This window comes from Pteropus medius, unplaced genomic scaffold (assembly GCF_902729225.1).
Source record: "Pteropus medius unplaced genomic scaffold, Ma_sr-lr_union100, whole genome shotgun sequence".
NCBI lineage: Eukaryota > Metazoa > Chordata > Mammalia > Chiroptera > Pteropodidae > Pteropus > Pteropus medius.
In genome coordinates, this window is record NW_024344436.1 from 4,388,811 (window position 1) to 4,413,308 (window position 24,498).

A 24,498-nucleotide genomic window follows, 5' to 3' on the forward strand; every position below is an offset into this window, starting at 1 on the left:
TTAAATTAAATTCGCGCGAATGAGATCTAGTCCTGGGAATTAGGATCAGAGCTGGCCCAAGGAGGGGTGGGAAGCCGTGAAGACACGGGGGATAAAGCCATGGAAGGGCTCTGTCCAGTCTCCCTGCAGCCTCCTCCTTCCCAGGCAAGCATAAGGCCCATGGGCCGGTGTTTGCAGAGGTGAACAGCTGGGAACCCGGCTCGTGTTGCCTCAAGTTTCCTCTCTACTCCAGGGGCGTCCTCATGCCAACCCTTCCCCAGCTGGGGGAACGAGGCAGAAGACCCAGTCGGGATTGGGTATAGGGCGTTCCCGAGCACCTGCTGCGAACCCTCCCCCTCGCTGGCCACAGGCAAAGATGGCTCGGCGTCCCCACGTCAATAGTCCTTTGCTGGCTTCCTGTGGGGCGGCCTCGGGTCGCGGGGGCGCGGCAGAGGCGGGGGCAGGGGCATGGTGGGGCGTAACCTACCCCTGACCCGCAGCTCAGCGCAGCTCCCGCGGTCCCAGCCACGCCCCCCACCCCTATCCCTTGCCCAGGAAAGCGGTCCTTTCGGGCAACAGATCGCTGTCTGCACACCCGGCCCTCTGGCCCCTTCCCCGCCGACCCCCCACACTGCAGAGCCGGAATGGCTGGGGAAAACGCGGCTCCCCTCTTCCTCTTTCAGGAAGGCCGCCGGAGTTAGGCTCGGAGCCAGTTAGTTGGGCCAAAGCCCGGCTGTTTACGGTGTGCGGGTGGTCCCTGGAAAATGGGGCATCCCCAAACCTCCCTCCCTTCCGTTTTCCTCCGACCCACCCAGAGGAGGGAGAGGTTGTGGCTGCACTGTGACCGTCAGGACCCTTCTCTTTCCCTGCCCCAGGACGCTAGTAGCACGCCCTGCTCACCCGACCCCACCCTTCGTGCTCACCGGGTGGAGGCCGTCAGGTCCCGCGTCCCAGTTCATGGAGGGCCACCCGGGTGCCCCGCCCGGAAGGATGGCGACCTCTCCGCCCCCTAGAATGCCCCGCCCCCTGTCCCCTTCGGTCCCCACCCTGCTACCGGCGCACACACGCACAGACTCTGGCTAGAGCCGCTCTCGGTATCAGTGGCCCGGCTCCCGCGCCTGCTCCGGCCGTTGAGTGACCTCGGCACCTGTCGGTCAGTGTGACCCGGAGCCGTTACCCCTGTCTCCGTCGGGGCCAGGGAAGGCCATGGTGTCCCTGCTGGGGTCCCCTGTGATCAACCTGCTGCGGGTTTTGTTCCTGGGGCTGAGTACCCTTGGTGAGTGAAACCCGGGACCAGAGGGGACTTGAGATGGGGGATGGGTTGACTCTGACCCTGAGGGAGCTGGTGTGGAGCCCGATGAGGAACTGGGTGGGACGGGACTCCCGCCCCCAACCCCAAACACACGCACACGCTTTCTCTTCTCCCGGCCCAGGGCATGACTGCTGGTGCTGACTCTATCTCGACTGTTTGAGGACAGCTCCCACTTCGGATGTGGGTGTATGTAGTGGCCGTGAGGGTTAGGGCATCCACCGGGTAGACTTTTGGGGTGAGTTAGTGGAACCATTCCTCATCCCCACTCCCTACCTCCACCCAGCAGAGCCAGATGAGCTGAGCTGCTAGATGAGACACTGGCTAAAGAGCTTAAGGACTTAACTTCTCCTCTCTCACCCCCACCCAACAAGCTGATGCACAAGAGCCCTTGGGGAATTCCTGGGCCCCGCCTGACACCCGCACTTCATGTCAATTCCCCAGCGCAGATCCTGCCTCTCGCCCCCTCCTCCTGCTTCCTGCCCTGGGAATCAAGGGAGGTGCCCCGAAAGCGCAACCGTGAGGTCATTTGGGATACAGGAAATGGGGGAGGGGTTTGAATGCCTAGAAGAGCAGAATTGAGACACCCCCCCACCCAGAGGTCCATCACCCTCGTTGGTTTCCAGAGCCAAAGGGACAAAGGAAATAGAGAGGAGGGCCTCAAAGAGTCAGAGAGGAAGGGCGCCTCCTTGGAGCAAGTGCTTGAGGAGTGTTGAGGGCTTCCAGGAGCCCCCAGGAGCTGTAGGTGGCCCAATGTGATGTTAGAGGAGAAAAGAACCCAGCAAGAACTAAGCCTGTTCCATTGCTACCTCCCGGGCTTTCTTGCCATCCCTCTTCAAGGATCACAGGTGGCAGTGAAGGGTGAGTTAGGCAAGGTCAGCTTGAATTCATTTTTCTCAGCTTGTAAGTCGCCAGGGCAAGTAAGGCTTGGAAAAATGTAGAATGAAATTCAGCCACAGTGATGGGGACAGAGATAGGGAACGCCTAACTCTGTGTCGGATTTAGCCTGGTCTGAGCTGCAAGGGTGTTGAGGCATAAAGTGTTAGGGTCCCCATACAAAGTGGGGCTCAAGAGCACCTCGCCAGCTGCACCAAAGCCTGGACAGCTTCCTGCCCCTATAGACTTGGTGAGTCTGTTCCAGGATCCTTCAGCTTATCAGCCCTCCCCCCACTTCAACCTCAGTGCCTCTTTCCTTTCTTCTTCTGCCCCCAACTGCCCCATCCCCCTTCCTGCTGGAGGTCTATGAAGCAAGGGACTAAAATGCAAGTTGGCTGCCTGGGAATCGTCTGCAGCTCTCCCGTAACCCCTCCTTTTTCCTAACTCTGAGCCTCACTTTTTATAGTGACGGCCCAGGCTCAAGGGGGATGGCTGAGCTCCCCTGGCACCTCGAGGGTTAAATGGCGCTGGGGACCACAGTGCTGAGACCGGCACTGGCTCTGCCCGCCAGGACTCTCAGCGAGGCCCTTGTGTTCCGAACTCCTCCGTGGCCCAGCGCTGCTGCCCCTGGGGCGTGAGAAGCCCGCGGGGGGAGTTTCTCAGAGAAAGAAGGAGACTAAAAATAGTAGCCCTGGGGAGCAGGCCCATTTTCGTTCTTCTTCAACCCCTGCCTGCTTCTTCACTCTGGGGAGTGGGCCAGAGGGTCCCTTTCTTGGGCCGCTCAAGGCTCCTTCGCCCAGACCCAGCCACCCCCTTCTACCCCTATGGCACCATGAAACCTGGGAGCGAAAAGCAAGAGCTGGGGGCCTCTGCTCCAGCGGACACCCAGGACAGAAGATGGAAGCCTCGGGCTTCTTCAGCTCTTGATTTCTGACTGGGGGTAGGACAGGGAGCATTTGCCCAGAAGTGTGTCCATTACTATCTTAACTACCGCCCCCCGTCACGTTTTGCAAAGTAAAATTATACGTGGGGACCTGGGGAAGGTCGCTGAGGGCTGTTCTGCGGGCTTCCCGTAGGAAATGCCTGGCCGCCCGGAGCGCAGCACAAAATCCGGGAGAAGCTGCCCCGCCCGCGGGCCTCCCGTCGTCCAGGCCTCCGCCATTAAAGCGGGGATCCTCTGGGGCTTCGAGCTCCTTGAGGCGGAGGTTATTTCCGTCGGTGGAGCCTCCGGCCTAGCGCCCCCATCCCCTGTCATTGTCTTCTAGCTTATCGCAGGGCACAAGTTTCCTGCCCCGTCCGCAGAGACCTGCCAGGAAATGGGAAGGGGGTTGCTGCGAAGGCCAAGGAATAGGGGTAGGGGTTCAGTAAAGACGCGCAGCGGGAAGCGGTTGGCGGGACGTGCATCCTGGCTGGGTTTGCTCCGGGCCTCAGAGGCCTTCAGCTCAGCTCCAGGAGGGCGGAGAGCCTGGCGGGTCCGTGGCCTCCCTCCGTGCGTTGGCCGCCCGGTCACCACTCGGAGGTGGCGTTGCAAAGCGCCGAGGCCCAAGAAGAGCGAGGCTGAAGCCTAGGGCAGCCAGCATCTTCAGGACCGCCCGGGTACAAGCCCGAGGTTAAATGGCTTAGAACTCGGCCGCCCACTGCCCCTCTGAAGGGCAAAAAGTGAGTGTTTCTGAACGCCACGGTGCAAGCATTGATTCCGTAGTCCCCTCCTTGAAACCAACACCCCAGTCTGTCTCCTGGACCCGCACAGACCCAACTTTGTACTTGATTGTTAGGGGCCGTCGTTCCAGTCCCAGCTCTGCCAAGATTCCCTGCGACCTCAAAAGACCCGCCCAGATCGCCTAGACCCCACATGGGCGCGTAGAAACTTTCTGGGTCCCAACTCCCCTCTTTCCTGGGGCGCGCATCTGTCGGGGCTGAGCGGGGGTCCGAAGCACAGCAGTCACCGGGCCGCTCCAGTCTCTGCTCCTGGCAGTTCAGAAGGAGCGGCGGGTTACTCGGTAACAGGAAGCCTCCCAACCCCTCGCCCCTCTGATCGAGAACGAAGGAGCGAGGAACACTCCTATCTCGACCAACCTCGTCACTCCCTCCATCCTGGCTCCCCGCCTAGGGAAACTGGGAAAGCAAGGAGACTACAGATCTAGAGTGTAGATCAAAAGTATTAGCCCTGCCATATCTCTTGTTTGTATGCCCCTTCTCGCTCGAAAGCTGCTCCCTCTCTTTGATGCTCTGAAGTCTGCGTTCCTGGATATATATATATATATTAAAAAAAAGCACAGAAACGTGTTCTTCTCCCCGCTACAAATTCAAACAAAGGCTGAGGTTGCGGAGAATAAGCATTGATGACGTTGAAAGCGGGCACTAGGTTAGGGTCCCCGGGAGGTCTTCGAACTTCCAGGAGCCGAACCGCGAGCAGGTTGTCCTTCCCGTTGGCGGGATTTCCTGACCCTCTCTTCCACCGGGATGGGCAGATCAGCGCTCACACCGCTTCGCTCTCGTCCCCAGCGCCCGCTGCGCGCGCCCAGCTCGAGCTGCATGTGCCCCCGGGCCTCACCAGGCTGCAGGTAGTGGAGGGAGCGGAAGTGGTGCTCCCCGCATGGTACTCCTTTCGAGGGGAGGTGTCTTCAGGCAAGCCGCGGGAGATGCTCACCGTGATGTGGTTCTTGGAACAGGAGGGGAAGGAACTGAACCAGGTGAGGGAGGAAAGCATCTCAGCCCAGGCTAGCTGCGCCCACTGGGGGCAGAGGGAACAGCTGGCAACATGGGGACTGGTTGGCAAGGAAATGGGGGACAGGAAGAAGTTTCAGCAAAAGCAAGGTCCTACTCACCAGTTCAATTTTGTTCCAATATTAGACGCGTCCCAAAAGAATTCTCTTCTCCAACTTTCCCTAGAAATCCAGCACACAAAACACTGAAAAGTAGAGGCATTTTACTTTGCTATGGGAGTCAGTAAGAATTGGGGGTGGAGGTGGGAAGGGTTAGGGCCAGTATCATACAACTTTCAAAAGTTGGTCATCTTCCTGTTTTCACATTCTCTGCTTTGACCGCTATCACAGGCCACTTCTCTTCCAAATGATTATCTGTCCCACTGCCCCTTATGCCTACCTTGAGAGGCAAGGGGCATAACCTCCCACCTATCCTCCTCCCTGTCATCACACTCAAAGCTAGAGGCAAATTCACTCACACGCCAAGGACACTTGATTTTCAGAGCTCCTTACTTGCATGGCTCCCTCCAAAGCTTGAGAAAGTGTGTTCAAGAGGTCATTTGATAAATAAGGGGTATGTATGCAAGAAACTTAGATTGCGAGAGTAGATTCAGAACTTATATATTTGGTTGGATGGGGGAGGGGACATCAAGAAAAAGAAGACAAAAGATCTTTTTAAATTTTGGATCTGCCCCTGCAATCTAAGATTCTTTTATAGACAATTTCTATTTACATTATTCCTCACCCATTATGCCACCTTTCTAAACACTCCAAGTGGGAAATAAAGAGGCAATGTATAGGAGATCAAGAATCATTCTGGTGAAGAGGACCTGGGGTAGGGGGTAGTGAGAGGGTGGCTTGGGAGACAGGGGTGAATGGGGAGCTGGTACAGGTTAGAGGGATGGGTGTAGGGGAGGGGCATTTGAGGGTCGTCAGTTTGGGGGAGAGGGACTGGCTGAGGCTGGGGCACAGTGCGTGCCTGTAATAACAAGGAGGCATTATGCCCACACCAGGTGTTGGCGTACATCAGTGGGGTCCTGTCAACCCAGCCTGGAGTATCCCTGGTCCACACCATGCCCTCCCGGAATGTGTCCCTGCGGCTGCAGGGCCTCCAGGAGAAAGACTCCGGGTACTATCGCTGCTCTGTGAATGTGCAAGACAGTCAAGGCATAAACAAGGGCCACAGCAGCAAAACCTTAGAACTCAATGTGCTGGGTAAGTGAGAAGCACACACTTTCTAATACCTCTCCACCCCCATGGGAGGTCAGGTCAGGGAAGTCCCTGTCCCAAATGGCTGGGTGTAAAGGGTGGAGGAGGGGCAAACAGAGTGACAGAAGGGTATGTGTGTGGGAGTTTGGGGGAGTGTCCGTTGGCCTGGTGGGTGTGAGCTTTTAACCTGTCTCCCCTCCCCCAGTTCCTCCAGCTCCTCCATCCTGCCACCTCCTGGGCGTGCCCCGTGTGGGGACCAATGTGACCCTGAGCTGCAGGTCCCCAAGGAGTAAGCCCGCTGCCCAATACCAGTGGGAGCGGTCACCCCCGTCTTCCCAGGTTTTCTTTGCACCGGTTTTAGGTGAGAGACTTCTGGAGACCACCGAGACTGTGGCTGGGGTAGGGGGAAGACGAGAGGTACCAGAGGGCCTGGGGGGAAAGGGAAGGCAGTGCCGGGAGAGTGCTGGGGACGGGGAGGAGGGTGTGTGGGGTGGGGCGTGGAGAAAGGGCCTGCCAGGTACAGGCACGTGCTGGGTGCTTTCACATGCTGTGTAACCACGTTACTAAGGGGGCTCTGGAGCTAGACAATCTGCATTCAAATTCCAGCTCTGCTGCTCGCTAGCTGTGCAACTTGGTACCTCTATTTCCTCATTCATAAAACGAGGATATCAATAGCCCTGATTTGAACCACCAGCTATAAAAGTCATTTGCGGGCAGTTGGAACTTTTTGTTTTTCAATTTTAATGAGATATAACTGATGGAACATTTTTAGCTTGAAGGATTAGGTGCTTTTAGAGAATTTTTAATCTATCAGGTATGACGATGGTATTGTGGTTATGTGGGGCAGTGTCTTTATTTTTCGGAGATCCATGCTGAAGTATTTATTTTAAAACGTTTCAGAAAAAAAGGAGAAAGGGAAATGAAATAAGTATAGCAAAATGTTAGCAATTGTTGAATCTAGGTGAGTTTTCGTTTTGTTCCTCTTCTACTTTTCATTTGACCATTTTTATAATAAAAGTTTTTATTAATTTTTTTTAATGTAGTGCTTACCTCATAGGTTTCTTGTGAAATTTTCATAAGTTAGTACACGTAAAGAACTTAGTTTTTGGTGTACAATAAGCAGCCAATAAACTTGAACTGTTATAATGATTATTTCATATAATCCTTCCAACACCATCCAGCAGGTCATATTACCCCATTTTACAGATAAAGAAATTGGGACCCTGGGATAGCAAGTAACTTGCTTAAAGTCACATGGCCTGTTCTGGACCCCAGATTTTCTCATTCCTAGCCTAATGTTCTTTCTCTCACACCACTCTGCCTTTCAGAAATAAAAGTAAAAAAATCATAATTTGGTTTTTCTGGGCGCCACTTATTCTTTAGCCTCCTTTCAGAAATAGTTGGGGACACTGAGCAGTGGAAATAGTGAACAGACAGCTGAGTCTCCCTGAGAGTCAAAGAGGACACTCTAGAGGTTTTTTGTCGTTTTTTTTCTTCATGGGAAAGAGGATCCTTGGCCTGACAGCTCAATTGTGTCCACAGATGCCATCCGCGGATCTTTAAGCCTCAAAAACCTTTCTACGTCCATGTCTGGAGTCTATATATGCAAGGCCCACAATGAGGTGGGCAGTGCCCAGTGCAACGTGACCCTGGAAGTGAGCACAGGTCAGTTAGGGGTAAGTGTGGTTAAGGAGAAGGTTGGTCAGTGGTGGGGGCGGAGTTGCGAGAGAGCGGGAAGGCCTCTCATTGTAACAGGGCAAGGAACTTGTCCCGGTCAAATGTCTGTACAAATGTTTGTTCAGTGACCATTTTCTGCTTGATAGCCACCTCTTCTGAATAGAGAAAAAGAGAAAATGTGTATGGTGGCAGTGGGGTAGCGGGATTGGAGAGGGGTAGGGAACAGCTAGCTGGGTGTTTCCCTCTGACGCCAAGGTTTTTCCAGGGCCTGGGGCTGCGGTGGTTGCAGGAGCTGTTGTGGGCACCCTGATTGGATTAGGGCTGCTGGCTGGAATGGTCCTCTTGTATGAACGCCGGAGCAAGGCCCTGGAGGAGCAGGCCAATGATATCAAGTAAGCGTCCCTGGTCTCTGGCCAGATGCGGCTCTCCCCTTACAGAAGCTGGGAATTCAGGCAGCTCTCATCTAATGAAAGGGTGGGCAGTGGCTGAAACATCATTCCTTTGAAGAGAGAAGAGATTTTAAGAGAGAGGAGAGTTGAAGTGGGAGGATGCATGTAGAAACTTTCTCACTTCCAGTTTCTGACGTCATTACTTCTTTGATAACTAGGGAGGATGCCATCGCTCCCCGGACCCTGCCTTGGGCCAAGGGCTCAGACACGATCTCCAAGAACGGGACCCTTTCCTCTGTCACCTCCGCACGAGCCCTCAGGCCACCCCATGGCCCTCCCAGGCCTGGTGCATTGACCCCCACACCCAGCCTCTCCAGTCAGGCGGGGCCCTCACCAAAGCTTCTCAGGACAGAGAGAGCCCCTCCCGAGCCAATAGCTCCTATCCCTGGTGGGGTCCCTTCCTCCACTCTGAGCCGCATGGGTGCTGTCCCGATAATGGTGCCCACCCAGAGTCAGGCCGGGTCTCTGGTGTGATGGCCCAGCCATCTAGTTTCTCTCCTTCCTATAGGGGTCACTATAGGGGTTACCCTAGCACGGAGGCCTAAGTCTGGGTGGGGGGGATGCACCCTCCAGATCTCTAGTCCTCAGCCCTCATCTTTCTTTACTATGATAAAACTGGGCCTCAGATAAGACCCAAACTTCCGGGGCGGGGGGGTGGGTAGAAGAAGAGAAATGGAACTGAGATTAGAAAAAGCTTCCACCCCCTCTAGGGCTCCTTAAAACTGCAGAGGAAGGCTGCTGAGATTGGCTACACAGCCCCACACCCAGGCCTGGTGGGGACTGCCAGTTAATGAGTCCTCCAGGCCCCCTTGATCTGTACCCCACTTTTATCTAACACCATCCTTCACTCCCGCCCCAGCTCCCTGCATTAATATAACCTGTCCTGCTGGCTTGGTTGGGTTTTGTTGGGGCAGGAGATAGGGAAGATATTTGTTAAACTAACTTGAAATTCATGTTTTGTTTTTATTTTACAAATTGTAATAAAGATACATTATGTTTGTATGGAAAATGATGGTCAAATCACCTTTTCGAACTCGGAATTCCCAGGAGACGTCGAGGATGATGCAAAGAGGACCCCTACCCAGGCTGTGCACCAGGAAAGCTTCTCCACACAGCCTCTACCTTACTGGCTTAAGATAGCTCTTCTAGAGTGTTTAAAGGGGTCATTTGCTGTCAGGTGATGGGGGAGAGCTCAAAGTTGGGAAGACCCTAACCCACTCGAGCAGCAAGGGGATAAAATTGGTGCCCTTTCTGCTGAAGCCCCGGGTGCTCAGGGCTTGGCATGCTTGGCATGCATACACGTAATTTCTGGCTTCCTCTGCAAGCGTGGTGGAGAGGAACCTGACTGGGGCTCCCCTCTTCCAGACCACCAAAGCCTTAACAAACACATCTTACCCAGCCAGCACTGCTCTCCCCCTGTACTGTGGGAGAGCTGGGCATAGAATGTGGTGCAGGTGTATACCCCAGCGCTGCCCTGCCCTGTCCTACCAAGGTGGGGGCCGGCTCTTCCAAGTCTGTTTCTCTGCCCATAAAGGGGAGTGGCTCTAGGAGTCGGGAGGCGGTGGCAGTTTCCATGGAAACTCCTACCTCAGCCAAGGGTGCTAAAAGTGCCAGAGAAGGGATCTCAGACAGAAGAGAAGGGGCTTGGAAGGAACAAGAATCTCTGAAGGGGTCAGAAAAAATCTTCGCTGTGAGGCCTCCTAGCGGTGATGTCATGTGCCAGCTCTCAGGTTGCTCAAACCTCTTCCTCTAAGGCACTTTCCCTACAGAGTTGCAGTGCTGACCTTTTCCCTTCAGGTGTCCAACCCCAGCCAGCCCTTTACCCCGGGCCTGACAGTTTCAGAAACTGGGGGGAAGAGGGTGGAAGAAGGGAGTAGGGCTAGAATGGTTCCAGAACTGGGCCTGGAGGAGGGAGGGGCGTTTCCTTACCCAAGGGCACCCGCCTCTCCTCTTGTTTGCTCTGAGATAGCCAGTCTCGCCCCTGCCCAGCACGAGGAGGCTGCCCTGTGGGCGCCACCTTCCTTTCCTCCACAGGGACACGAGACCACAGACAGCAGGAAGCAGCCATGGCCCAGCTGCTGGGGCCTTTGCTGTACCGGGCACTGCTGGGCTTGGTCTGCATGACTGGTGAGGAGGGGACCGGGGTTGCTGTGGAGGCTGCGGGAAGCCGGGGTGGAGGGCGGGGCAGGGGGCATCCAGAGCCTGTAGGGCTAAGACAGGGCGCGCAAGCCCGTTGGGAAGTTGAGTCTCCCCGGGAGGGTTGAACTACCGCAGAACCATTGTTTTCCTCTCTCCGACAAACACACCCTCATACCTGGCCAGTCTAGTCCTTTTACCCACTAAACCAGCTGCGTTGTGGGCTCCTCCCTCCCGGAACCTCAGGTTTTGAAAAGGGAGGGGTCGAGGGAGAGAGCCCCCAGTCTCCTCGTGGAATCCGGGTGGACTGGGCTCCAGACCGCTTCAATTTGGGGCCCCTGGCTGGCCTTCTGAGGACCCTTCCGTGTGCGTCCCCAGCCCCGGGACCAGCCGTGGAGGTGCATGTGCCCGCTGAGCCCCTGAGCACACCGGTGGGCAAGACCGCTGAGCTGACCTGCAGTTACAGCACGTCCGTGACAGACAACTTTGCCCTGGAGTGGAGCTTTGTGCAGCCTGGAGAGCCCATCTCTGCTGCTCATCCAGTGAGCTGAAAGTGGGTGGGGGTTGGGGGAACCTGCGGCCTATGGCCCGGTAGGCCTGGGGAGGCAAGAACTCCTAGGGGACCCATCCAGGATGAGGAAGGAGCAAGGACTGGAGGGTGTGTTGGGAGATCAGAATCCTTGAATAAAAAAAAAATAAGTGGACTCTAGGACTGAAGGCTTTGTAACCTCAGATCCCATGTGTGGCTCTGTATAGCTGCCTCCCTCTCTCATAGCTCCCATATGCAGCTTCCCTGTGTTAGTGCAGTCCCAGCTTTACTTAATAAACCCATTGATGCTCAGCTGTTGTGATTGACAATAGTATAAAATGCTGCCCCTTCCAGGAATATTTGTATTATTTTTTTCCAAATTGAGAGCCATACTTAGCTGAAAACAATGAATCTTGTTCATTTAGCACCTGGGAAGGAATGGTATTTGGAGACAGAGAGTTTCACGATTCTAGTTACAGAGTATCAGCTTCCCTGGCTGGTGTAAGGGAGGGGCCTTTTGAGAAAGGACCTTAGAGTTGATGCCAGGCAGGAAAAGGTGTAGATGTGTGTCTTCTGCTTCTCCCCAGATCCTGTACTTTACCAATGGACATCTGTATCCAACTGGTTCTAAGGCAAAGAGAGCCAGCCTTCTTCAGAACCCCCCCACAGGAGGAGTGGCCACCCTGAAACTGAGTAATGTTCACCTCTTGGATACTGGAACCTACCTCTGCCATGTTAACAACCCACCAGATTTCTACACCAATGGGTTGGGACTAATCAACCTTACTGTGCTGGGTAAGGCAATTCAGGGACCCACCAGCCACCCACATACCCTGCTGGCCCCGCTAAATCCCCCATATACTGATTGCCCGCCCAAGCACACAACCTTACCAGAGACCCCAAGGGAAATTACCTCCTTTCTAAAGTCTTCTAATCCAGTCACAGCCCTGTTCCACCCTCCACAAAGAGTGCTCCTCCTTCAGTCTCTAGTAACAAATGTCCTACATAAAGGGTCTGAGTCATGCCCCCAACAGCTCCATTTGTGGGAGAACCTCCCATTTGTAGCTCAGATTCTGTCCCTACTCAGGTCAGTGGCAGAGGAAGGGAATGGCCATTAAAGGAACTAGGGTCCCTACCACTAAGCCCCAACTTCGTGTTCAGAGCTTTCATCTCACCCCAAACTAGAGCCTACTTGGAGATGAGCAAACAGAAGGAACTATTAAATAGGCTGCGGATGTTTAGATGGGAAAGACAAGACTTAGGATGTGGTGTATGACAGCTACATTCAAGTATCTGAAGGGCTGGCCTGTGGAAGAGAGTTTTCATTTCTCTTTGTGGGCTCAGAGGGCAGGAATTGGGACCAATGGGTGGAAATTATATTAACAGTTTGAGGCCCAACATGTAGAAGATTCTTCTAACAAACAGAATTTCCAGTAGTGGAAATCATTTCCTGGGGATACAGTGGTGTGTAACAGAAGCGGACCGCTTATTTGGTAGCTGTATTGAAGCAGGAAATCTAACACTTAATGGGGATGGGGTTAGAAGATTGCTAAGGTTCTTTCTATGAATTTTGTAGTGCCCCCCAGTAGCCCCTTGTGCAGTCAGAGTGGCCGAATCTCTGTGGGAGGCTCTGCTGCGCTGAGGTGCAGCTCTTCTGAGGGAGCTCCCAAGCCAGTGTACAACTGGGTCCGCCTTGGATCTTCTCTGACACCTTCTCCTGGCAGCATGGTGCAAGGTAAGGGCCAGGACATCAAGAGAGGACTCGGGATCTGGGTAAATCTGGTCTGTCAACTTTGGTCTTCTAAAGGGAAGGCAAGTAGCTTAGAAAAACACTTGGTCAACTTAGAGCCACCCCAGGGGATATAGTTTCTAGCAATGAAGGCTTTTCCCCCCAATCAGGAACTGGACATCAGCCAGTAAGCACCCTACCTCAATTCCACTGCCAGTTTCTTAACCTTTCATGTGTGTGCAGTCTTCCCGTGCCCTGAAAAGGCGGCTGGCTTTGGCACTTCCTCTCTGGGTCACTTCAATTACCTTCCTTCTCTGAGCCAGTTTTCCCACTAATAAAATGAGGTTGGTCCCTTCCTGACAGGATAGTTGTAAGGAAGAAAAGAAATATGCTCTCGTCATAGTAGGTGCTCACTTTGAGTCAAAGGACTGATGGAATACTTCCTCTTTACCCTTTAGATGAGGTGTCTGGCCAGCTTATCCTCACCAATCTCTCCCTGGCTTCCTCGGGCACCTACCGCTGTGTGGCCACCAACCAGATGGGCAGTGCATCCTGTGAAATGACCCTCTCTGTGACTGGTAGGGATGCTGGGCAGACACCAGATTGGCAGGCCTGGGTTGTGGAGGTTGCATGAAATTGTCTGAGGGGGTGCCAAGGAGGGTCTGCAGCTCTGAGGAACCTGCATATTCTTAGAACCTTCCAAAGGCCGAGTGGCTGGGGCTGTGATCGGGGTGCTCCTGGGCGTGCTGTTCCTGTCCATCATTGCATTATGCTTCATAAAGTTCCAGAAAGAGAGGAGGACGAAGCCTAAGGAGACATACTGGGGTAGTGACCTTCGGTGAGCAGGAGGGTGAGGGTTGGTGCGGAGAGGGAGGAAAGGGTTTGGGGTAAGGGTAAGTGATGTCAGTCCTCAAACTCTGACATCTTTGGGGTGTTTGGGTGGTAAGGAATGTCACTCAGCCCTGGGATTGGGGGGGGCGGGGGCAGCAGTATAGCCTGTGCTTTTGAGTGTGTGAGCAGTGCACAGGAAGAGTGGGCTCAAAGTTGCCCTCACTTTCCTCATACTTAAAAGAATTTTCACTTTTCAGTTTTTAAGGCTTTTTCATATACGTCAACAGGATGTGGATGCCAGGAGTTGGATTTGCCCTGGGCACTCAGCTAAGTTCAGTTCTTCTGTGTGGGGCAGCAAGGAGAAGCAAAAGCTGCCTTTGTCATCCACTTCAGCTATCAGTCGTAGGGTCCAGAATAGGGGCCAGAGCAGAATTTCTCCAAGTGTGGTCCTCCAGTGAACTGGGCAGAAATCACTGAGAGGGAGCTTGTTAACATTCAGATTCAGGCAACTTCCTACCCATCCTGAAGTAGAATCTGTATGTGTTGGGGGGTGATGGGACCTGGAATCTTCATTTTAACCAAAGTTCCACAGATGATTCCCAGGCACGGAAAAGTGTAAAAGTTCTCAGGTTAGAGGGATGTCCTCTGAGGGATGCCTCCAGCCTCCACTAAGCATGTGTTTACATCTATTAGAGAAGATGCCATCGCTCCCGGGATTTCTGAGCAGACTTCTGTGAGGGCTGATTCCAGCAACGGGCTCCTGGAGAGGCCCCCCTCTGCCAGCACTGTGACTACCACCAAGTCCAACCTCCCTATGGTTGTCTGATATCCTTCCCGATCCCTAACGGGGAACATCAACGATTAAAGCCTTTGGGTGCCATATTGCCTCCCTCGTCTTTCTGCCGGTATAGCAAATTCCTCTAGGTAATCCAAAGAATATTACCAGTAGGGAAGGAATGAGCTCGTAGTCCCAGAGATGATGCTGTAGGCAGGAAGTTTGCTTGGCTCCAAAGGGTAGGTTTTAACCGAGGTCCCTTTCCCCCTTTGTCCTTCCCTCTCCACATTTTCGTTTGGTCAGACTAGACGTGTTCAAGTTTCGACTGGTGGCCTTGTGCACCCAAACACCCTCCCTTCTGGCACCCTCGGAACACTTGGACATTCCTCTTTATTGTTCACATTCCAACCCAGCACAGTCACATGCACATACGGAGATAAAAAAACCTTCCGGCCACAGCCCCAGGAGCCCGGCGGGATTGGGCCAGCAGGGCAGGGGTTGGGCCACGGCAGACTCCTCCCACCGAGCCTCCGGGGAGCTCTGTATTTGCATAACAGGAGAGCTGGGGGTGGGGGTGGCTCTCCGGGTATGTTGGGGCGAGGGACGGGCGGTTTACGCGCAGGCGTGGGGGTGGGTTGTGAAATAGGGATTTCCCTTCTCATCAGAGCGAGGGGTATCCGATACCATAAAAACTCTTCTTCTCTCTGCCCCAACCAAAGTTCTGGGGCGTGGGGCGGAAACAGTATTCGAGACGAAGGCCCTGCCTCACCCCCGCTTTAGCTGTGTACGCAAAGAAAGGACTTTTTTTTTTGCTGGGTGTCGTCCGGCAACGCAGAGGCTAGGGCGCCCTCCGCGGTGCACACATGGGAGCATCGGGAGGCTGCGGAGGCAGAGTTGCATGCTGGTGCGGGGAGCGGGGCGAGAAGCAAAGAATGACGATTGGGGAGCGCGAGGTTTGGTGCTCGGGTAAGGAGGAAGGGCGAACAGGGACCGTACTAGAATGAACTAACTAAAAGGGCACAGACTTAGCGACTCCTCGACGGAGCTTGCCTGGGACAGGTCTCTGGGGACGCAGGGAGGCTCCTGAAGCTGGCAGGTTGGTGGGAAGGAGAGGGTCACAAACACGGCAGGGAAGTCTCGTCATTGCGAAGGGGACGCGGCATCCATCTCTCCTCGGGAACTGAGGACAGAGAAGGTCTGAGCACCTGCCCTCTCCGGTACTTCCTTTTCCCCCTCCCTTTCTCCTTCTTGGATCGGGACACTAGGGCGGGAGCTCCAGGGGACCCCAAGCACCCTGAACCCGTCCCCTGCCCCAAGCCGCTTAGCTGAACCCAGCCGCAGCCGGTACGTGCGTGTGCTGCAGTGAGCTTAGAGCCCCTGGTCGGGCTCGTGCAGACATACGGGGTGACTGCGTATCTGTTTTAGTCCAGGTATGTCCCCGTCGCAACCTCGAGCGTCTTGGATGTATCAGAAACCCCGCAGGCGCACGGTGCATTTTCCCCGGTTAGGAGGGGGTGATAGCAGGCAGAAGGAAGGGGTGGGGACTGGGTCCTTTTCTCCCTCTCAGGGTTTCTACCCCGCCGCTTTGGGGTCGTAGTCATTACCTTAGAATATGCTCAGTGCTTCGGTCCGGGAGTGCCGAAGAGAGGGTGGAGAAACAGATGAGCTCTCGGACCCGCAGCGCCCTCAGCTCCCCACCACCTCCCGTCTCGGATTTCCAGTCCCCCAGCCTTAGCTCCCCACGCCCCTCTCCACGCCCAGCCCGCCCACTGTCTCACTTGCTCCTTCGGAGGAGGAGCGGGAGCTCTCAGCGGGTCCCGGGGCTGGGAAAGGACCTGCTCACCTGGCCTAGTCTCCGCTGGGGCAGCCGCCCGCGCCTCCCCGGGCGCCCCCAGCTCCGCCAGGCCCCCCGGGGCCCGGGCCCTTCCGGCCACGCTCTCCGCTTTTGATCTTCTTCCTCGCCATGTGGCCCCGGAAACTCGCCTGGATTTTGGCAGCGGCAGCATTGGCACCAGGATCGTCCAGCGGGATGTCTAGAATGTCGTCGTCGGGCTTGGAGCAGGCGCTCTCCTGGGGGTGGGGCAGGGGTACTTGTGGGGTGACTGAGCCCAAACTCCGCGAGGGTGGGGTAGGAGTAAGCCTTGGAGGTTGAGATGAGGGCGACGCGGGAGTGGGAAGTGCAGAGAGGGCATAAAGAAGGGCTAAGGCAGAGCGGGCGCGCTGGTGTGCGTGTATCCCTCCTGGGCAGCGGCAGGCAAAAAGGAAGGTTCAGGTTCAGGTGGACAGAGCTGTGTTCCCAACTCAGGAAAGAGAAGTGCCTGGTGGGATGGGATCCAAACAGTCATGCAAGACAGCCAGATAGCCCCAAGTGAGCCAAAGGCCCATCACCATCAGCCGAGTCGAAAGAGCTGCAGAGCTGAGTGGAAAGGGGTGGAGGTTGGAGGAGCAAAGTGAACAACGACAGGAACTCCTGGATGTGGCTGCCTCTCCCCTGTCCTCAGATGTACCCCAGCTCAGAAGGGCTCCTTCTGAAATCAGGATAATATCTACCTCTGTAGGTTGTAGGGAAGAATAAACAACATGATATGCATAAAGTTTCTGGCACAATCTAGCTGTTCGATAAATAGTAGCTATTACTACAATTCTTTTAAATAATAAGTTGATGTGAAATTGTTTTTGTAGGCCAAAAGTGGTCATGTAAAAACAGTTTCATATGGTTCAGCCTAATAAAAATCAGACCCACCTCCATGTCCCAGGTTTCTTTCTCCTGCAGCCTGCCCCAGCTGAGAGTTGAAAGGGGCGGGGAACTGATGGTACTGATTTCAAAGGCAAGGCTCTGGCATTGAGAGGGCCTCAGTCTCTGAGCCCCTGTGTTGCTCACAGCGTTGATGTGGGTTGGGATGCAGCTGGTTACTATGCAATTAAAAGGCCATTTCTCTTTAGATGTGACCCTCTGGCTTCTAAGAATTCGCTCTCATTTTTGGCCTGCAGACTTCCACTGCTTTTAGTTTCTTTTGCTTTCTGGGTACAAGATGACCAAGGTCTCACATAGTCATTCGGTTATATTCATTTCCCCGTCCAGTTCACAGAAGTGGGATGGGTATGAGTGGGGCTTCAGTGATCACTGCCCCCACCAGGTTGCCCCGGGAGCACAGGTCTGAACTCCAGTTAGACCTGAGAGCACTGGTTCACAAATGCCTTCCCTCATTGTGCTTCCTAAAGCTATCTTCATTTCCTGGGTTCATAGTTCTTTGGTGTGTGCTCGAGATGCCCACAATTGATTTAAATGCAGTTAAAATGAGTTATTAAGAGGCCAGTGTGGTTGTGGAGGGCCCAGTTGTTGTCATTTGTTGTCATTCTTTGGTCTAGTGCTCTCTTCCTGACATCTTATTCCCCACCTATAAACTGAAGCAATGCTTTTTCGGTTCCTTGATTCTCAGAGCTCAAGAATTTCTTAGGACATTCTCAGGGAGCAGTGTGAAGCTTCTCCACAAAGAAGAACAGTGATCAAAGCAACCATTCCAGACCTACGTTTCCTTAGCTGGCAGCTGTAGAGGTTGAGCTGAGGAAGGGGTTTCTTTCCCCAACCACGCTAAGGCTGACCTGCTGTCACCACCCACCCCAGCTGGATCTAGAATGGAAACCTGGAAGAACAGGCTAAGCCACCCCCAATATGCCACTCCTCCCCAGAATCAGCTCCCCTCCCTCCAGCTGAATCCTCAGGGCAGAGCTGCTAGGCGGCCTGTCCACAGGCAGAACTGGAGGAAGAGTAAAAGGAATCCAGGAAGGGTCATGATGCCTGGGCTAGTGCTTTTAAAAGCCAGATTTGATGGTATGTGCCTGAGAGCTCCGTATGAACGAGGGGGCTTCTGGGGGAGGGGCATGCATGAAGGGGGAAAGTGCACTGGTAGGCAAAACAGGAACCATGGCTTCTGGTCCCAGATGTGCACATGACTTCACCTCTGAGGGTCTCAGTTTCTTCAGCTGCAACTAGAATTTGGCCTAGATAAATAAAGTCTTCTTCAGCTCCCAAATCCTAAAAGTCTTGAGAATTAGCCTTGCCTACTGCTTGTTATATGCCTGGCCCTGCGCTAAGCACTTTGCACACATTACCCCATTTAATCCCCATTTCACAGGTCAAGAAACAGCTTCAGTCATTTTGCAACTTACTCAAGGTCACAGAGTTGACAGACTCTGGTGGTAGGATTCAGAAGCTTGTGCTATTAACCACTGCCTAGGGTAGGTAATTATTTCTTTGAGTTCAGTTGGACCAAATCAACTAGACTAAGCAAAAGAAAGGAGTAGGGTCCCCCCAAAAATGTTTCTTTGCCTTTCATATTAAGTGAACTCAGAAAAGTTGCGTGTGTGCATCTATCTATCTATCTATCTTTCGATCTATATCAAAAACAGGTACATTTGAATCAACAGCTCTGTCTCTTAAAAAAAAAAAAAATCTGTTCTCATTTCTGTTTGAGCCTCCTTACCAAGGGGAAAGAAGGAGGTAAGGCAGGACTAGGTTAGAGTCCCTAGAATGAAAGATAAACAGGAACCTGCCCCTAGTTGCCCAGATGCATTCTGTTCTCTCTATATGTTCCAGCTCCCTTCCAGCACTGAGCCCAGCCCTCCAAAGAATGGGGATGGGGTAGGAAGAGGCTCAGTACCAGCCTTGCTCCAACCTTCTGCTCAGTCACCCCTTCTCTCTCTTCTTGCTCCCCTATGCAGTCTGACAATGTTGGTGGCTCTTGCTCAGGCCTTTAGCGCTAAAGACCTTGGACAGGGCCTGAAAGGGGAAGGCTCCTGTGTACAGAATACACTGTAGGAGGTGTCCCAGGGCCTTGTGTCAATGGAATAATTGTGTATTTGCCTCTTCTATACTGTTAGGTGGGCAGCTTCTCCTTTCTTTAGGGAACACTCATTCCAATCATGCCTACCAATCACTCAGTTTGGCTTCCTGGACACTCAAGAGCATGGTCAGGGCAGACCAAGGCCTCATAGGCCGGGACCCAACATTCTACCCTAATTACTCCTGCAGGTACCAGCGGAGACAAGTTACATTCCTTTCCTGGCCTCTTGGATTCTTTGCTCTCTCACCTCTTTCCACTGACCATGCCTCCTGCCTTCCCTTCCCCATCATTCTTACCATCTCAGCAATGTCGCGCCCCCCATACTCATATACAGAACCCTCCAGCCATTTATTTTCTCTACTTTAGAAAATACTGCGGGTGGAGGGGGGAAGGAGGCGGTGAGGAGCTCTTCTTCAGTAGAGCCCAAGAACCTCCATTAAGAGCCCATTCCTCCTTTCATAACCAAAAATGGCTTCCTGGAGAATAACGGGAAAAGACTGGAAGCAGATATGTTACAGGATTTTCCCCAAGGGGTGGGATTGTAGATGATTGACATGTTTCTTTAGTTTTTATATTTTCTATTATGAGCATAGTACTTTTATAATGAGAAAAAAATAGTAAATATTCAGAGGAGAAGTAAAGTATTTGAACCAGACAAGGCTATGTTCAAATCCTGTCCTTATACTTAGAAGCTGTGCTTCCTTGGACAAATCCTTTAATCTTTCTAAACCTCAGTTTGCTCATCTGTAAAATGGGGAAAATAATAGCGACCTCACAGGGCCGTTGTGATGATTAAATATAAAGTGTTAGGTACATGCTAAGCATTCACAGATTGACTATTATTGATATTAATGAGTTAATGATAACCACAATGACTTGCCTCTAAGTTCTGTCTGCCTCTTGGTACTCAGACATAAGGAAGTCTCGCCTCTTATAATCTAGGCTATCCTTTCCTTCCAAATCTCACTTTTTATTTTCTTTTGTAAGCCATAGGGTGGAGGGTGGGGAGCGGGCAGTCATAAACTCTTGTATCATTAGCTGGGTTGACTGAATGGCTGAGAATGCAAGGGCTTTGCAGTAGTTTTTCTCCATATGTAAGAGCTAAAAATCAATAATTAAAAAATAAATTTTATATATGTATGATCACTGTACTCCTTGAGTGAGCCAGGCACTTTCATACCCGAGTTCCCTTAACAGCAACCTTCTTTGTCGTTAGGCACTTGCGCATCCAGGTCTCCGTGGGCGCTGACAAATTGCAGACACTTCCTTCCCTCGCCAGCAGGGATCTCTCGCGGTCACCCAGCCCCCTAAAGGGCTAGAAGGCGTTGAGGACCGGGCCAGCACCTCCCCAGAACCTCACTGACTAGGCTCTTTGCTGCCCATCATCACTACGAAGCTAACTGATATAAACTGACTATCCCACCCTGCACCATACAGGCCGCGAGGGTCCGGAGGATCATGCTCTCCTCCCACCGACGGCGGCGGCAGTGGGATGAGGAATGGGTTGGAGGCCGAAAGCCAGGGAAAAGCAGTCGGAAGGGAGTCACCTAGGCATCTCTAGGCGACGGTTTTCAGTCTCTCTAGGGGGAAGTTTCTCTTTTCCTCTAATCTGCAGCTTCTCTGCTGCAGAGCCCTGCCGAGCTCCCAGTCCAACCCAGACTGCCTGGCGGATGGGCGCCCAGACGCCCCCGCGAGTTGGGGTGCATTTTCCCAGGGTTTCCAAGTCAGGCGCGTGCCTTCCACCACCACCACCACCACCGTCGCCGCCGCCGCCGCCGCCGCCACTACCACCACCACCACCACGTCTCAACAGGCACCCCTATTACTCCTCTATCTTTGCACTCACTTCCTTCCTTCACTCACCCTCCAGAGGGTTCTCGGGAGCCCTTTCCCCAGACCAAACAGGTTGGCCCGTCCCTCAGGCCCTCTAACTTACGGTGCAGCAGTCCATGCTGGTGCTGGGAGTCCTCGGCTGGGCAGAGCTGGCGCAGGGCGGGGCCGAGTCTGTGTTGTGCGGGGTTGGGGACTCGGGGGCTGAGCGGCGCCCGCCGACCCGCGCCAAGCCCTCTGCAGAGCTCTCGCGTCCGCTCTCCCGCGCTCCGCTCTGCTTGCGAAGGTAACCTGAGCCCTGCGGTCGTAAAGCCAATCAGGAGCCGTCTCGGGCAGGGTGGGCGGAGACTGGAGGGATGACCACGCCCTCTCCGCGGCGCTCCTGCTCCTGCCCCACTCCTCCGCCCCCACACTTCCATCCACTCCTCCTACACACGCGTCCTCCCAGATCCAACCCTTTGCTGCTGAGGCGGCAGACTGCCAGGAAGGTGTGGAGGTTCCTGACATCCCGGGCACGAACACATTCACATCTGGGCACAACACCCTCCCACTCATGTATGGAAAACCGAGCACCCCTCACCATCTTCCCACATTTCCACAACCTAGCCAGAGTCCCGAATAGGGCTCCCTTTAGCTTCTCTCCCCCTCAGTCCTCAAACAGAAGCCCCGAAGACGTGAGGTTAAAAAGTCCCGTCACCACTCTGCTGTGGAATGGAGAATGCTGTAGGTTACACAACTTGGTGGTGGACACACAAACACGAAAGCTCACAAGCTCACGTGTTCGTATACAATTTTCCCAGGCTCGCTGAAACGTGCACATAAATATGCAGACACTACAGACACAACCTGCAAAAATAACTACAAAGACCTTGTACACACACTGAGCAGATAAATGCAGACGCATGCGCGTGCACATGAGCAATCACCCTACCCGAGATGTCTGCATTACATATTTATTGTCTATCCTTGTATCTCTTCGTATGTCCTGCTCCAAACAAAATCATATGTGCGCAGCACCCATTTTGTATGTATTTTTATATGGATACTGACTTGACCTTTCCCTCCCACCCCCCATACCAGAGGCTCCCTAACCTCTTGATCCAATGCTTCAGAATAAGACAGAAACTGGCCACTTTCACCCTTGCCCCTGGGAAGACAAATATCCTAAACTTTAGTAGAGGGAAATATCTAAGGTCATGGCTCTTCCGGTCCATGATGGAGGCAGGATGTGGGCTTGGTGAGAGGCTGGGAAAGGGAGATATGGGAGGATCATCTAGGAGGAGCAGCCACCACTTTTGTGGTGGCTCATCTCCCCTAGCCTGTCAAGGTTCTAGAGCTGACTGTGGCATGTTATGTGGATGAGGTGGGCCATCTCTGAGAAAACTAAAAGGAAACTCTTTCTCAGCTAAGGTCCCACAGGAGGGAAGGAAGAAAGAATGGCTGCTACTCAGGCCTGTTGACTAAAGCAGAACAAGGAAAGGAACTGAGGCTCTGGTGGGGACTGGGGATCCTGAAACAGCACTTCAACGAACCCACAGTTTCCTTCCTACCTGAACGTTTTGTGCCATGGGCTTTGCTTGCCAAAAGGAAAATGAGTGGGAGGGAAATTCCAGTGGCCACTCATGATGGGGACAGGGTTAGCCAGCTTGGGCCTCTAAGCTGAGCTGGATGCTGGCAGGTTCCAGGGCTTGGGGTGTAGGGGTGTCTCTCTCAGCATATTTGGGACCCACCCACCTTATAACTGAAAATCTGTTCCCCAATCTGTCTCTGGCACATCCTCCATCCCCCACCTCCACCAAATGGCAATGTGTCAGAGGAACTCAGGCCCTTGCCTTAATGATGTGCACATCTGGGTCCTTAAGTTGTGCCAGTTCCTGTTGGACTTCAACTCCAGAATCCAGACGAGAGAAAAAAGGAGTAAATCAAGGCCAGAGTGGATATGAGGCCTGGACTCTCTGCTTTTCTCTTCCCAAATTAGAGCTGAGGAATTCGGAATTTAGTGAGTTTGCAGTAAAGTCTCCCAAGTTGCTAGGCAACGTCCCTCTGCAGCCTGTGCTGCCTCTGGGCCCTCTTCCTGCTGGTCAGAGCCGGAGTGGGGGGTATCTTTACAACAAGCCTCCCCCCAAACTCCCACACAGGCAGCACAGCCCTTCCCTCTTCCTAAAAGACACCTTTGTGTGGGGAGAGGGTGTCTCTGAACACTGGCGGGCCTATGGGAGAAACAGATACAGTGACTGTCAGTTCCATTCGCAAAACAGCCATTTCAGCAACAGCCCACTTGAGGCGCCTACGCAGAACTGGCCACAGAGCTTGCCCTGGGGGATGGGCAGGCTCCGAGGTGAGGAAAAGGTAGACAGAGAAGAAGGCAGAGACAGGAATGAAAAGACAGACATCCACAAACTCAAATATGCAGAGGTATGAGCAGCAACACGTACTGCCTCATTTAAATGGCACATACAGGTAGACCTGGAAGTTCGCACGCACACACACATACACATACACACACATTCATTGTGGGCATGTTGCTACACATGGACATCTAAAGACACACACAGCAATGGACCTCTCCTCCATCACGCATCTGGGACACATACTTTCCCTAGTAAGGGGTTCTTCTTCTGGACATGGGGGCCAGGCTTTGTCAGCAAGATGGGCTGAGTGAAACTCTGAGCCTCTGATTCTCAAATGGATGAGCTAGGAAAAGGGACAGGGAGCAGAGCAGAATACCTGGATCTGGCTGCTCTGAGGAACAGGCTGCCTCATTCTATGAGGCTCTGGACCTTGGCAGAGCAGTGCGTGATGACACTCCCCACAGAGGACTGCTTGGTCTAGGGCCTGGATGCCAAGGTCAGCTTTTGGAACATTACCTATTAACCAGCTGGGCTTGGGTCTGTCATTACCCTCCTTGACCCTTGGAATCTCGAAAACTCTCAGCCCCCACAGATATTGAAGGAAAAAGACTACAGGCCTGGAAGGGAAATGAGCTTCTGAAGGGCCAGGTCAGAGAGGGAGCTGGGCATGTGGGTGGGTGGACTGGATCCAGCAGGGAGCACCGAAGAGGAGGAAATTGACTAGAAGCCCAGGTGGGCAGAGGAGGAGGTGGTTAGACGAAAGAGAGGATAAAAGATGGATTAGTGGGAAGCTTCTGAGGTCCAATACAGATCTTTCTTGCCACAGATGGAGGGGATTTGGAGAGAGTTGGTCCTTGTAAGCAGAGAGAAAAGCTACTACACATGGCAAGCTATTTGCCAATACTTGCGGCTTCCCTTGGGAGTAGGCATGTTCTGAACATAACATCCCAGCTCAAGCCCACAGAGGGACTCCATGATCAGAAGAGGCTTGTGCCTTTGGGCAAGCTCATCTGGGGGCTTCTTAGGTTAGGATTTTACCCATTTAAGTGAAAGGGGTGGAGGTAGCAGAAAATTCTGTTTTCTGTGCAAACATTTCAGCTTTTGCTATAGTAGTATTTTTAGCAACTTGGTTGGCAGAGGAGGAACCCGGGCACATTTTTAAAGGGGCCTCTGCCAGACTGGAGGCCTCCTCTCACCCTCACCCAGATGTCATAAGGGAGAGGGGGAGAAGTACACCGCTCGATGTGTGCCTTCAAATATAAAATCGGA

The 24,498-nt window shown here is 53.3% G+C and overlaps 3 protein-coding genes across 11 annotated transcripts; 2 read left to right on the forward strand and 1 right to left on the reverse strand.

Moving 5' to 3' along the window:
* The first annotated feature begins 1,026 nt into the window (after nucleotides 1-1,026).
* Nucleotides 1,027-9,208, forward strand: ESAM (endothelial cell adhesion molecule). Of its 3 annotated transcripts, none has more exons than XM_039872816.1 (7): nucleotides 1,027-1,255; nucleotides 4,670-4,857; nucleotides 5,883-6,084; nucleotides 6,284-6,439; nucleotides 7,621-7,743; nucleotides 8,021-8,147; nucleotides 8,363-9,208. In XM_039872816.1, the coding sequence occupies exons 1-7, from the start codon at nucleotides 1,186-1,188 to the stop codon at nucleotides 8,676-8,678; spliced, it is 1,182 nt and encodes a 393-aa protein (XP_039728750.1). In that variant the 5' UTR covers nucleotides 1,027-1,185; the 3' UTR covers nucleotides 8,679-9,208. The 3 variants fall into 3 exon arrangements, with proteins under 3 accessions (XP_039728750.1, XP_039728751.1, XP_039728749.1); XM_039872817.1 differs by lacking the exon at nucleotides 1,027-1,255 and adding an exon at nucleotides 1,265-2,414; XM_039872815.1 differs by lacking the exon at nucleotides 1,027-1,255 and adding an exon at nucleotides 1,265-2,149.
* Nucleotides 9,209-9,505: 297 nt separating this feature from the next.
* On the forward strand, nucleotides 9,506-14,925 carry VSIG2 (V-set and immunoglobulin domain containing 2). Of its 5 annotated transcripts, none has more exons than XM_039872819.1 (8): nucleotides 9,506-9,934; nucleotides 10,239-10,331; nucleotides 10,719-10,882; nucleotides 11,457-11,664; nucleotides 12,446-12,604; nucleotides 13,057-13,176; nucleotides 13,292-13,436; nucleotides 14,128-14,925. In XM_039872819.1, exons 1-8 carry the CDS (start codon nucleotides 9,778-9,780, stop codon nucleotides 14,150-14,152), a joined length of 1,071 nt encoding a protein of 356 aa, XP_039728753.1. In that variant the 5' UTR covers nucleotides 9,506-9,777; the 3' UTR covers nucleotides 14,153-14,925. The 5 variants fall into 5 exon arrangements, with proteins under 5 accessions (XP_039728753.1, XP_039728754.1, XP_039728755.1 ...); XM_039872820.1 differs by lacking the exon at nucleotides 14,128-14,925 and adding an exon at nucleotides 13,687-14,087; XM_039872818.1 differs by having other exon boundaries at nucleotides 9,508-9,934; nucleotides 14,123-14,309.
* A 92-nt stretch (nucleotides 14,926-15,017) lies between these two features.
* NRGN (neurogranin) lies at nucleotides 15,018-21,634 on the reverse strand. 3 transcript variants are annotated; one of them, XM_039872823.1, is made up of 5 exons: nucleotides 20,985-21,627; nucleotides 20,229-20,355; nucleotides 16,048-16,274; nucleotides 15,809-15,826; nucleotides 15,018-15,384 (listed from the first exon to the last, which is right to left on the reverse strand). In XM_039872823.1, exons 1-3 carry the CDS (start codon nucleotides 21,431-21,433, stop codon nucleotides 16,053-16,055), a joined length of 798 nt encoding a protein of 265 aa, XP_039728757.1. In that variant the 5' UTR covers nucleotides 21,434-21,627; the 3' UTR covers nucleotides 15,018-15,384; nucleotides 15,809-15,826; nucleotides 16,048-16,052. The 3 variants fall into 3 exon arrangements, with proteins under 3 accessions (XP_039728757.1, XP_039728758.1, XP_039728759.1); XM_039872824.1 differs by lacking the exon at nucleotides 15,809-15,826 and having other exon boundaries at nucleotides 20,985-21,634; XM_039872825.1 differs by lacking the exon at nucleotides 20,229-20,355 and having other exon boundaries at nucleotides 20,985-21,180.
* Between the last annotated feature and the right edge of the window lie 2,864 nt (nucleotides 21,635-24,498).

Coding starts and splice junctions, on each gene's coding strand:
- ESAM (XM_039872815.1), top strand. CDS start 2,047: ATGTTAGAGGAGAAAAGAACCCAGCAAGAACTAAGCCTGTTCCATTGC. Junction 6,440..7,620: donor TTTCTTTGCACCGGTTTTAG/GTGAGAGACTTC, acceptor TTGTGTCCACAG/ATGCCATCCGCGGATCTTTA. Junction 8,148..8,362: donor GAGCAGGCCAATGATATCAA/GTAAGCGTCCCT, acceptor TTTGATAACTAG/GGAGGATGCCATCGCTCCCC.
- VSIG2 (XM_039872818.1), top strand. CDS start 9,778: ATGGAAACTCCTACCTCAGCCAAGGGTGCTAAAAGTGCCAGAGAAGGG. Junction 9,935..10,238: donor TGTCATGTGCCAGCTCTCAG/GTTGCTCAAACC, acceptor TTTCCTCCACAG/GGACACGAGACCACAGACAG. Junction 12,605..13,056: donor TCCTGGCAGCATGGTGCAAG/GTAAGGGCCAGG, acceptor TTTACCCTTTAG/ATGAGGTGTCTGGCCAGCTT.
- NRGN (XM_039872824.1), bottom strand. CDS start 21,433: ATGAGTGGGAGGGTGTTGTGCCCAGATGTGAATGTGTTCGTGCCCGGG. Junction 20,356..20,984: donor CCAGCATGGACTGCTGCACC/GTAAGTTAGAGG, acceptor CTAGCCCTTTAG/GGGGCTGGGTGACCGCGAGA. Junction 16,275..20,228: donor TTGCTGTTAAGGGAACTCGG/GTATGAAAGTGC, acceptor CCCCACCCCCAG/GAGAGCGCCTGCTCCAAGCC.